The sequence below is a fragment of the Lipotes vexillifer genome, unplaced genomic scaffold, assembly GCF_000442215.2.
Source record: "Lipotes vexillifer unplaced genomic scaffold, Lipotes_vexillifer_v1.1 scaffold138, whole genome shotgun sequence".
Lineage (NCBI taxonomy): Eukaryota > Metazoa > Chordata > Mammalia > Artiodactyla > Lipotidae > Lipotes > Lipotes vexillifer.
This window is the reverse complement of record NW_006797971.1, coordinates 2,546,753-2,559,736: the sequence shown is the minus strand read 5'-3', so window position 1 is coordinate 2,559,736 and position 12,984 is coordinate 2,546,753. Positions and strand designations below refer to the sequence as shown.

Here is a 12,984-nt window from a genome sequence, read left to right as displayed (position 1 = left end):
GAATATGAAAATATTATTCAAAGATACTTATTTATATAAACAAGAAGATTAGAAGAAATATCTCAGAAATCTCAGAACCACATATTTACCCGGAAAACAGTGCGGCTCCCACCAATGCTATAGATACGTGTGGAAGCAGAATGCTACTGCCACCTAGTGAAATTTTAGTAAACTACCTTTGAAAGAAGGCAGCAATAAAATGGCACTTGCTTTGAAAAGGATTAAGAATATTTCTTTTCTTTTTGCTATCAAAATACATATACACACATATATAATTAAATAAATAAATATTTTGGAAGAAACTTTTTCTCCTATGTGTAAATATTATACCGATTTTCTAGTTTTTTTTCATGGTTAAATGTCAAATAACATTTAATGTTCTGAGCTATACAGGCAATCTCAGTAATATTATAGTCATTTTTGTTGTGATTTTACATGAAGTTCATAAACGCAGGAAGTGTAGATTACCAAGGGGATGGAAAAATATGTCTGTTTCGCTCACTTTTTATAGTATCCAGGATAGGGCTAAAGGCATAATAAACATTTTGAGAAGCAAATGACATTAATTCCACTTCGGATACAGTTGGGAAAGTCAGTGATACCAAGTGGTATCACTCTCTTTGTGTTGCTAGGAGGTTATAATGTGTATTTCCAGAGTCATGCCTATCAAATTACGTTTGAACACACAACCTTCAGAAGGCAATCAATACATACTTGCTCAGTGAAACAAATCATGTATATCAACATTTCTCAAAATGAAAAGATTACATGAAAAAGAAATGTAATTTATTTATTGGTAAAAAGATTCGTGCATCGATAACAAAGAAACAGAAATATGATTGCTTTATGGTAGCCTAGTGTAATCAGTTGTACTGCGTATGATTTATAAGTGTTTGTGTGCATTAAGTTTTGATAAATTTAACTTTTCACAACGAATTTTATGGTAGTAAATGATAAAATTGACTAGTATCTACACATATTTTATGCATTCCCACCATACGTTTATTCTTAATTTTTTCGATATTTCTAGGCTAATACAGTTCGCCTGCACATTTTAAGTTGCCACAAATCTCCAAAAGTTTTTCCAATGTATTTATTGAAAAAAATCCACATGTAAATGGACCTGTGCAGTTCAAACCTGTGTTGTTTAAGGGTCAACTGTAATAGCTAACTTTAATGAAAGCTCACTTTGCCAGGCAATATTCTAAGCACTTTATTAGAAGCGTATTATCTCACCTAATCTTCATAACAACTCTGTGAGGTAGCTACTCATATTAGTCACATCTTAACAATAAGAAAGTACTTCTGAGAGAGATAATACAACTTGCATAGACCACAGAGACTTAAGTAGCTGTACTAGGATTTAAACCACACCTGAACTTAACTTCTATAATGCTGTCCTAAAAAGTTACCAAAGTATTTCACCTTTCCCTTTCCCTTCACAACACCTTTCAGCCAAGACATTCCACTTAGAAATTTTCAATTAGACTTCCAACTCCAGTTTTTTTGATGACTGCATTACTTAAAAGCTGTTCCTTCATTTTAAGGAGAGACTAGAGGGTCTAAAATTTGATTGATATTTTAGTGATTACGGCTACCATATACTGAGTTCTTCTGCAAATAACTTAAACTTCTTGGCAAAACCCAGGAAGTTTAAACACAATCATCCACCTTCTCTGTGCTTGAACCTGGGGAGCAAAACCCTTTTAGTAAAGCTAGTACACAGAAAAGCAGAAGGTTCCGCTATAAGTGCATGATCACTAACCTGATTTGGGTCCTCAGTACTGTCAGGAAGCTTACTGTAAGTGTCTCTAGTTAGTTCAGTCTCTCACTCTGAAGAAGGTATTTCAAACCTTCCTTACCTCCATGCCCCATTCACTCACATCTCTTTCTTCCCTATTGATAAGGAAAGATATGGAAGTCTCTGGAAGAGAGCTTTTGCAATTTTCTACCCACGGAGCTGAACCCTTGCTCATCCTTTCCTCTTTCCTTCCTGTTTTAGTGGAGGAAACTCCTCTCCTGTCAGGATGGGAAGGCCTATCTTTCCATGTATTGAAACTTTGGCATCCACATCTTCACACTGTCTCAAAGATCATATGCAGTTAATTATGCTCTCCAAACCTACAATCTTTCCCTCTTTACTAAATCCTGTGTCTAGGTATTAAAATATGCTCTAGCATTCTCATCCTAATAATAATAACAAAAATTAATAATCTCCAAATATTTCACTTGGTCTCCAAATACTTCCCTCCCTCCCTCCCCACCCTCCTCTTCTTGCCTTCTAGTTACCATATCCTTTCTCTCAGCTACTTCACAGCCAAACTCAGGAAAGAGTTGTCAGTCATCAGTATCTTGACTTCCTCATTTCCATTCACTGCTCTGCTCACTGGGGTCTGGCCCCACACGAGTCCATTAACGGCTCTTATGAAATAACCTCCATATCATTATGTCCAATGGGCACTCTTTGACCTTCATCTCATTTTCCCTCTAAGTAGCTTCCATCCACTTGAAACCCTCTTTTCTCTTGGCTTCTACAACAATACTTGCCTGATTTGCTTTCTCCTTTCTAGCTGTCTCAGCTTTCTTTGTAGGCTCTTAGTTTCCTATTCTACCTTTAAATCTTGTAATTTTTTTCTCAGGACTCTGTCCTAGGATCTCTTTTGTCTTAATCTCTACTCTCTCCCTAAGTGATCTCATCCACTTCCATGGATTCTAATGTCACCGTGGATGAAAAATGTTGCCTGCCACATAGATAAACAATGGATGTTGCAGCCATCAAGCCAGCAGCCACTGCAGCGGCCCCCAAATGTGCACCCTGAGGGGAGTCAGGATGGAGAAAAGCAGGATACTGGCCCTAGATAGTTAAGGTGCATATCAGAGGAGTAATTTCAATGAGCCCAGACTCTTGGATCTTCCCATACATAGAAAAGTGATAAATTCATTACTTTGAGAAGCCTGGTTTTCTTTAATTAAGTGATCTTTTGATGTTCCGACCACCTGGTTTCTGTTGCAAGACTCCTATGTACCCTGGCTCCTCCCTTACCTCTTTGGAACAGTCCCTCAGAGCTATCTGAGAGGCTGTATTTCTTGCCTACATGCTTAGTGTTGTGCACCAAATAAAACATAATTCTCAACTTTTAAGTTGTGCATATTTTTTCAGTCGATACCACCTGTATGAAAATTACTCCATATTCATGTATAGCCTAGACCCATTTCAGATGAGTAAACTGATACTATCTAATACTAATGACAAGCTTACCTGTATATGTGCGATTGTTTTCCCAAAAGCTTTTCTTTGTTTAACGTAGTTCCTGGTTTCTTCAAACATGAATTCACTGGCTGAAACTGCCAACTCAGCAATCAGTAGCCTTTCCTATAACCCCAAAATTAGGTCTTGAACATTATTCTAATTACACAAGTGATTTTCACATGATTTCAATGAAAATTGCATAATCTTTATAAAACTCCTAAAGATTATTTCTTAACTCTTTATAAGAAAAGACTCCCCCTGAGATTTCTAAGACTATTTTGACACATATATGTCTCTAAAAACATTTTAATTTTTATGAATGACTGTCTTTAAGTAATTTTTTTAAGTAATGACTGTCTTTAAGTAATTACTGTCTAAGTAATTTATTTTCCTCTTCTCTTTACTCATCTATGGGAAAAGAAATTCCAAAGTTGTCGATTTTTATTTATTGATCTCTGCATACCACACATCTAATATACCTGAGGAAATCAACATTTTAAAGGGCATAGGTTGAATTAGTGCAAAGCATCCATAGTCAGTTTAATTCCATCTTGCTGGTGATTTTCATATTCTATTCTGTGCCAGTGACCCTAGTCCTTGTCCCATTTCATGTTTAGTGCATGCTGTGATTGTCACCAGCATGCACTGGTGACAATGCATCCTCTTATGCTGACACGCGAGGCTTAATAATCACTCAGCAACCACACTCCAAAAAACCAGTGAGGGCTGACCCTATGTGGCTAAAACTTTTTAGTCTGAACTTAACAGCTTTCTTTGATTCCCAGGTATTATTAAAAAAGAACAACCCCCCCCCCCCAGAAAAAAACCTGGTAGATATTTTGGCTGATATTTCGTTACAAAGAGCTAAACATTCTTGATTTGTAGTTAAGACACTAAAATCATTCCAAGAAGGAATCATAGAACTGTAAATCTTATTTTCCTGATTCACTTATAAGCTTTGATTGGATATCCCTGAGTTCAGTTATTCACATGTCCAGCCTAAAAAAGTCATATATACTTTTTTACAACTTCAAGTTATACTCAAATGACTGGCTATATCACAAGTTTTGTATGCATGGATTTATACAGTTCTGTATTATTCTATTCCAGTCCATTATCTAATCAAAAGACGGACTCTTTAATACTTCTGACCTGTGGAAGCTCTTGCATGAGGTAATAGAAGCCTTTATTCTCTTCTCCAAGTAGGGCACGTGCTGGCAAACGTACATCTTCAAAGAATAATTCTGCAGTATCCTAAGAGATCATACAATTGAATACAGAATTATCTCACTGAAATCTCCCAATAACCTGATGAGGTGATTATTATTTCCATTGAAAAAACAAAAACAAAACAAACTGGAAGCCAAGTTGGAGTGGTTAATGATCACAACTGGTAAGTGGTAAACCAGGGATTCAAACCCAGGTCTATCTGATTCCAAAATCGGCTTTCCCACTGCAATACGCTGTCATTCTAGCTCTAATACCGCCCAATTCTGCAGGTACTGAGGACTAAGGATTTCTAATGCATATCAAGTAAAACGTGTTTTTCTTTTTGGTAATGAAAAATTACCAAATAATTACCAAATAGTAGAAAAAATATTTTCTGTTCTTATTTCATAATTTTCTTCAATTTCAAAAATAGAGGGTATTATCATGCAGTTAATTTTCTAAAGCAGATTTTCAAAATACCCTGATTCACTTCAATTGCTGACCACAGTTGCATAAACAGTGGAATAAATTTCCATAATCATTTCTGAAAAGCATATTTTAAGAATCCAGCATAGGAAGGAAGGTATGATTGTGCTATATGTAGTTCTACATATAAAGCATAATTGAGTAAACTCAATTATTTATAAATAATAAATATGAATTATATTTATAAATGATTTATATTATGAAAACAAATTTACATTATGACTTACCTGGGCTTTTAGTCCCATTTTATGTAGCTTTCGTCCCTTGACAAATCCTTTCATTCCATTTTCTACCAGAAAAAGGCTAATGCCATGGGCAGGAGAGCGAGCGTCACGATTTGTGACTGCCACTACGATCACAACGTCACTTAGCCACCCATTAGTGATGAATACCTGAAAAACCCCAAGTATACTGTGATGCTCCACAATAACTCAGGTCCATGTGTAAGTCATGATCAGGCGAAAGTATACTCAAGAAGACTAAACTGGACAAAACATGCTTCATACCTCTCTCTGTACTCTCTCTGAATATCTGCAGTGTTGATTATTCATACATGAGGTTATTAAAGAGTAGGGGGAAATTATCCAATGCTTCAAAGAATGAACTCTATTCATTTTCTTCCCACTATTAGTATTGTAAATAATTATAATAATTAACATTATTATGTTCTTTTCCAATTAAAACAAAATTGTCTATAAAAATGATAAACCATATTTTAGAAAGAAGTTTCAGGTGAGAAAACGGAATCTCCTTTGAATGGCACGATACTATTAAAGTATTTGTACTTTCAGATTTATCAGTCTTTGAAAAGGCATAGTTTCGATTTCATGATGGATGGCCTACCTCTTTCCAAATGGCCTAAATAAGGAAGATGCTGATTAAGAAGGGATAAAATAACAGAGATATTAGTTTATCAGATAATATTTATTCAGAAAACAAATATACACAGAGCAAATATGAATAATTATCTTTTCACTCTGTATCTTTCCTGGGTCCTCTCAGCCACTTTCCAAGGCTTTAGTTGCTATCCATATGCTGATGACTCCAAATCTTTATCTAAGCCAAATTTCTTGCTAGGTTCCAGACCTGTATACACACCTGCTTCTGGATAGTTCCACCTGATGACTCAAGGAATACCCTACTCCTATTTAATCACCCCTACTCCTATTTAATCTTGAGTATCAATCTATTTTCCCTGTGTCAGTGAACGGTAAATCACATTATTATCCTGCTTCATATTCAATTTGACATCTAGTTCTCTCTAACCCATTTCAACACTTTTTAAATCCATTCACTTCCTTTCACTTCTATTGCCATTACCTTATTTTGGGCCTCATCATTTCCTGATTAAGTTCCTACAACTGATCTCTGTGCAACTCTATTATCCATCATGATGTCAGAGGGATCTTTCAAAAATGCAATCTAATCATACTACTTTCACATCTGAAAATTTTTGAATACCTCCTCATAGCTTCAGGATAAATTCTAAATCTTAGCAGGGCATATAAAACTCATCACAAATTGGCACTAGCTTACATTCCTGCCTTATCTCTTATCCAATTTTCCCCTCACTTGTTTTCTGTAGGTTAGCTCTACTGCATTACTTGCTGTCCCCCATATTCTAAGGTCTTCCTCATCTATGGGTCTTTGGAAATCTTGTTTCCTCTACTTGGGGGGCTCTTTCCCAACTCTGCTACAATGAATCCTACTCATCCTGGACAAAGTTCAGACATCACCTCTTCCAAAATGTCTTTCCAGGGAATTCCCTGGAGGTCCAGTGGATAGGCCTCCACGCTTTCACTGCCGAGGGCACAGGTTAATCCCTGGTCAGGGAACTAAGATCCTGCATGCCACGCAGCGCGGCTGAAAAAAACAAAAACAAAACGTCTTTCCAAATTCCCCAAGCTGGGTTAAGTGCTCCCATAGTATCCTGAATTTACCATCATCTTAGCATTTTCCAAGCTATATTCAAATGATCTAATTTTGTCTCTGTCCCTTTGAAACAGTAGAGGTATAAAATGGTGTTGGTTACTCTCATCACCTACCATCCATGTCCTTTATAATAAGATTTATGCTCTAAAATCCAGAGCATTGATTCTTACAAATAATGGGAAGTGGGCCAATGATGTTAGTGTTATCTACATGACAGCAAATGAAGGCAATGATGATGGTATGGTTGTAAGTGACAGAATAATAAAAGACTCTCAACATCTCTCTGTACTAGGAGCTCCTTGAGGGCGGGGACTATTTCCTATTCATATATCTATCCTCAGTGCTTAGTATAGTATTTGGCATATAGGAGGCCTTCAAGGATGTTTGTTGAATAAATGAGAAAAATATATTCCTCAAAAATAATTCTAGGGAATTCCCTGGCAGTCCAGTGGTTAGGACTCTGCACTTCCACTTCAGGGGCACAGGTTTGATCCCTGATCAGGGAACTAAGATCCTGCATGCCACACAGTGGGCCAAAAGAAAAAAGAAAAAAATCATGGTAAAAATTTTTTCTACAGTGTTTCTCCATTACACCACTCTCTTCCTCAAAAACCATTCAAGTCTTCCAATTTCCTAACTGTTTAAGATAGTAATGACCATTTGTGTAGTTGCCACAGTTGAATTGCTGAAATAGTGCTTTTTTGCTTGTTTTTAATCACAGAGCACCCAGGAATTAGTACCTTTATGTTACTAATATCTAATGTGAGTATTTCTCCCATGACTGATCCTCTTTCCTAATAAAATTATAAGAGAATTCTCTTTGTAAGAAAGGGCTTCCTTGATTTCTTTCCTAATTATGACAGTCAAAACTTTTAATAGGGCTGAGATTAATCCTAGTGAGGTCATTTTTTTTTTATTTTTATTTTATTTTTTGGTATTGAATGCCTAGGCCATACGCTCTTTGTAGGTGTTGTGTAGATAGTACATAAAGAAAAAGTGTTATAAAGAAAAAGGGAAAAAAAAATCTTCCATGAGTCCATCATATAAATATCATTGTGAACTTCCTTTCTGGTCTTTTTTTCTTTTAATATAGTTGAAATTATTCTATATTTACATTTTATATGCATACTTCACTTAAATGTTAGTATCATCTTTTCACTTAATATAATTATTTTCCTATACCACTAAAAATTTTGTGTTGATGCTTTAATGGGTGCATATTAGATCATCTTATTGATGTAGTATATTTACTTACTCATTCTTTTACTTTTGCTTCCTCTAAAGTTTTTGTTTTTCCTAATAGAATTTTTGAAAATCAGAGGTACTTTCCTGGGTGGTTCCCACCGAAGAGTCTAATTGAGCAGACTGGGCCTGCTTAGAAAGCTGGAGTCATAGAAAAGCGTGGTTCCCATTTCACTTTTGACCCAATACCCTATTCTTCTGTCAAAACAAGCCTTCTGTGTGCAAAGAGTTAATTGACTATACATCACAGTTAGTGCTTTATTATAATCCTTAGTATGAATAATGTAGATGAATATTTCATAAAGTATATTTGAAAAACAACAGTAACTCAAGAGAGTCTATAAAAAGAGAATTTCCTAGGGCAAAAGACATACTATATCCAACTCTTAGAAGTTCATGATGCGTATCAGCCTCTCAGAAAGTGAGAAGTAGAGCATGTTTTCCAAATTTATTTGAAACCACAGACATTGTTTTTCTGTGTAATAACTATAAAACTAGATAATGGAATGGTCTTTAGAACTGGGCTACTCAAAACGTATTCATCAGACTGATGAACAGTTTGTCAGTCCACAAACTGTTATTAGTCCTTAACAATGTAAGTATGGAAAGTGACTGTTCAGAAAATTTCATAGCAATTTAAGTGTCACAACATTCAAGCTTGTGATTTTGCAAATGCAAAGGTATTAGCCTAAAACTAATAAGAAATTTTTGTTAAATGTCGAAGGAAAAAAAACCAAAAATTAGTTCTTCACCAGGCTTTGAAACATTTTTAGCAAGATTTCCTTAGTGTAGACAATGAATATCTTTTCCTCACTTAATATTCAGTCAACAACAAATAGTTACTGAGTGTATATCACAGTTTTAGGTAAACAAAAACCTCTGCCATCAGTGATATTAGATTCTGAAGGATATATTTACTTCTGAGCCTGTCTGTAACCTTAATCAGAGGTGCTCTCCAATCTTATCAGTGGGTTGATGTGAGGCTCAGAAAGGTTGAAGGGCTCTCAAATTCCATCAGAAATATCTTTCCTAAAATCTTTTGAAACTCTTCTTGATATTTATTTATAAGTCTTTTCTTCCACTTCTCATCAACATCAAATTCATTAACTATTAACTATTGTTTGTCCCCTATTTGGACAACGTGACCCTCACCTTTTCCTTTTCTGGTTTGATAAGGACTGTTTGGAAGCTAAAACGTTTTTCATATTAGTGAGGGGGCATACAAAAGGAACATACAAGAGGAACAGATCTCACGTAATATAAATGTTGTACAATTCTTACTGTCTCTAAAACAAAGCAGTTCAATTCCTGTGCCAACTCAAGTAAACTCAGTTCCTGTGTGAGTCTCTAGATCTGAGAGACTCAATGATGAGTAGCCTTTGAGGCTTTGTTACCCACAGCATGACTCCGGGGAGGAGGGCTATGGAAGCCCATCTTTACACACCTTGCTTCCATTGAGAATCCAGTCACTTCCATCCTTTCTGGCATTTGTTCTCACTCCTTGCAAATCACTATAATTGAGAGGATAAAAAATTCATTAATTGGTAATAAATGAACTATGCAAATGTTATGTAAGTATGTATCTATTGTGATAATTCAAACTGGTTACACCATTATAAAAATTGACATTTAACTAATATTAGGAACATTCACACAAATGCACTGAAAAGTCATGTCTGACATATGCTAAACTATTTATACAAATGAATATTTGATTGAGATTACATAGACTAACCAGATTTTATAGAGCATAACAAGGCCCAACTAGCAACCAAGACCCTCAAACTGGACTCAGAAGACATTTCAATGCCTACTATATACCTCAGATTATTTGCCCATGTACCTTTCCTGCCTCTGTTCACTTTGGTTCCTTCCCCTATCTCTACTGTTCAAAAGTTTAGCTATTTAAAAGACTATGTCAGAAATTCCCTGGTGGTCCAGTGGTTAGGACTTCATGCTTTCACTGCTGAGGGCCCAGGTTCAATCCCTAGTCAGGGAACTAAGATCCCACAAGCCACGCAGCAGCACGGCCAAAAAAAAAAAAAGGCTATGTCTCAAATGCCACGTCCTCTAACAAGCCTGCTCTACAAGTAGAATAGGTTATTTTTCTAGATATAAACTAAACAAATATTCATAATTTAATATGAAAAATGCAGGCAATATTCAAGACAAAGGAGAAAAATGAAAAAATTTAAAAAAACAATTTTACCTTCTGTAATAAACATTTAAAAAATACAACCTTCCAGTATTTTTCTATGGAAACAGATACACAGATATATGTATTTTTATAAAATTGGAACCATACATATGATCCTGATCTTTTAATAATATCTAATGTTTTTCTATAAGAAAACTTTTATTAGTGGCATAGAATTTCATCATATGAATTATTGTTATGATATATATTTTTAAACACACAAGAATATTCTTTATTTCCACAAATAAGTATATTCCGTCTCACTTTTTGGAAACATTGACAGCCTTCTTCATTTATCTTTTAAGAGAGACTTAAGAGAGGTTTCTTTACAGTAGGAAATCCAGCAGGTAGGATTCAATAATAGATGGTTTCAGGGAGACAACTAGAAGTGGTGGTGCATCTAAAAGATTGGAGAACTCATATCCCATCTAAAGGGCTATGTCCCAGCCAATAGGAATAAGGAATCAGAAATAAGAAAAACATAGTATTGTCAGATGTTCCAAATTTTCAAGAAAATCCAGGAATATGGATGTTTACGTACATCTTTCTGGCTTTTAAAGTTGATTCAAGGTTTGTTTTTAAATTAAATAGATTAACCAAATTAAACACGTTCCAGGGCTTCCATAGGTCCCATGAACTGCTCCATTTGTGACTACTGCCTCATGCCTTTCTAGACCTCATGCCATGGTGATACAACCACTTAGAACTCAAGGGGGTAGATATCTGATATCCTTCTCTTATACACTATAAAGTAATAAAGTATGATTTCTAAAACTAGTAATTAAGGGGGACATTGACAAACTCAATCATGACCAAAGATCAGGGAAGGGACCTGAAACCAAATGCATTGGATTCATCATGAATCTTTTAAAGCAATCTGCTATTGTTGAAGACTTAGGTAGTTTCCACTTCCAATTTTCAAAGACATCCTACAATGAACAGCATCATATATTAAATAGTCCACATCACTTATTTTGTGAAAATTTTCTGATTCTCCTTTTTGTACATGGACTTTGTATTATATATCCCATGGCACTTTATCACTCTCTGTATCATGCTAAATAATGACCCTTAGAGATAGCAGGTCCTAACCTCTGGAACCTGTTAAGTGTTACCTTATATGGAAAAAGGGTCTTGCAGATGTGATTAATTTAGGACTTTGAGATGGGAAGATAATTTTGGATTATCTAGATGGGTCCTAAATGCAATCACAAGTGTCCTTGTGAGAGAGAGGCAGAGGGAGATTACACGGACTAAAGAGGGACATTACAACATGGCCACAGAGGCAGAGATTGGAGTCATGATGCCACAAAGCAAGGAATGTCGGCAGCCCCCAGGAGACGGAAGAATCAAGGAATGGATTCTCCCCTAGAACCTCTGGAGGGACTGTGGGCTTGCTGATACCTTGATTTGGGACCACTGATACCAAGTTTGGACTTCCGGCCTTCAGAACCGTGAGAGAATAAAGTTCTGTTGTTTTAAGCCACCCAGTTTGTGTAATTTGTTATAGAAGCACAGAGAATTTTCAAGAAAACACAAATCAAGCAAGCCTTTGTGGGTATGTGTTTAAGTTGGGGATAGATCAAGACTTCTCACTGATACTTTTGCCTCTAGGTGAGAGCTGACATACAGTGGGTTGGAACTAAAACATACTGATCGTGAGCTAATAAGATGCAATCAGAATATTGGTCATTAGGCCAGTTATCTTAGAGAGTTATCTTAAAAGCAAAGGAAGAAGATTAAATTCCTACTTCTTTTAGGTCACATTTTTAGGCAAAAAAGTAAATGCAACTTTTTTTTTTTGGCCTCACCGTGCAGCTTTTCGGATCTTAGTTCCCTAACCAGGGATTGAACCCAGGCCGCTGGCAGTGACAGCACGGAGTCCTAACCACTGGGAATTCCCAACAAAACCTTTTTATCTTGGCAAAATTAAATTTCTGTATTGGCCTTTAATTATAGATTTATATCTGGGAAAGATAAGTACAATTTAAGCAAATTGCCAAGTAACACCATGGCATACTAAGACATTTAAAAATAAGCAGCACTGGGACTTCCCTGGCCGTCCAGTGGTTAAGACTCTGCACTTCCACTGCAGGGGGTGCAGGTTCGATTCCTGGTCAGGGAACTAAGATCCTGCATGCCGCACCGCAGCCATATAAATAAATAAATAAACAGCACCGACAAAAATTTTAAAATATCGGGGTCTGATCTTGCAGAAACAAGTCTTGAATTTTCAATTACTGTTTCTGCCACATCTGTAAGTTCTTCCTCTGCACTGCCTGTTTCCCATTGGCCTGTTAGTCACTGCTCTCTTCAACATAAGCCATTTCCCTGACCATGCTGGCTTGTCAAATTACTGTCCCCTCCCTATACTTTCTTTTGCCATATAACACACAATTCTGAAAAAAAATCAGTCTGTCTTTTCTGCCTCTGTTTTCTCAATACCCATCTCACTCCCTTCGAAAGTAACTTCTGCCTCTCCTCTCTCCTGAAATCACAATCAAAAGATCACCACTGGCTGCCATGACTCTCAATTCTCAACATCTCTGTGGCCTTGACATTACTAACTTCTCACTCCTCTCCTACTGCCTTTTCAAACTCACTTCCCCTCGAGCTCATGAAATAGCAGTTGTCTAGATTTCCTTCAAACTCAATCCTTCTGTCTCTG

The 12,984-nt window shown here is 36.2% G+C and overlaps 1 protein-coding gene across 1 annotated transcript in view; it reads right to left on the bottom strand.

Annotated features, from left to right (window-relative positions):
• The window catches only part of ACADL (acyl-CoA dehydrogenase long chain), a 37,449-nt gene that overhangs the window by 11,383 nt on the left and 13,082 nt on the right, over positions 1 to 12,984 (bottom strand). The window contains exons 5-8 of the mRNA XM_007470018.1: positions 9,564 to 9,630; positions 5,173 to 5,337; positions 4,403 to 4,504; positions 3,260 to 3,373 (exon numbers count right to left, since the gene is read on the bottom strand). Of these exons, the coding sequence (XP_007470080.1) occupies positions 3,260 to 3,373; positions 4,403 to 4,504; positions 5,173 to 5,337; positions 9,564 to 9,630 (448 nt within the window). The remainder of the gene's footprint in view (positions 1 to 3,259; positions 3,374 to 4,402; positions 4,505 to 5,172; positions 5,338 to 9,563; positions 9,631 to 12,984) is intronic.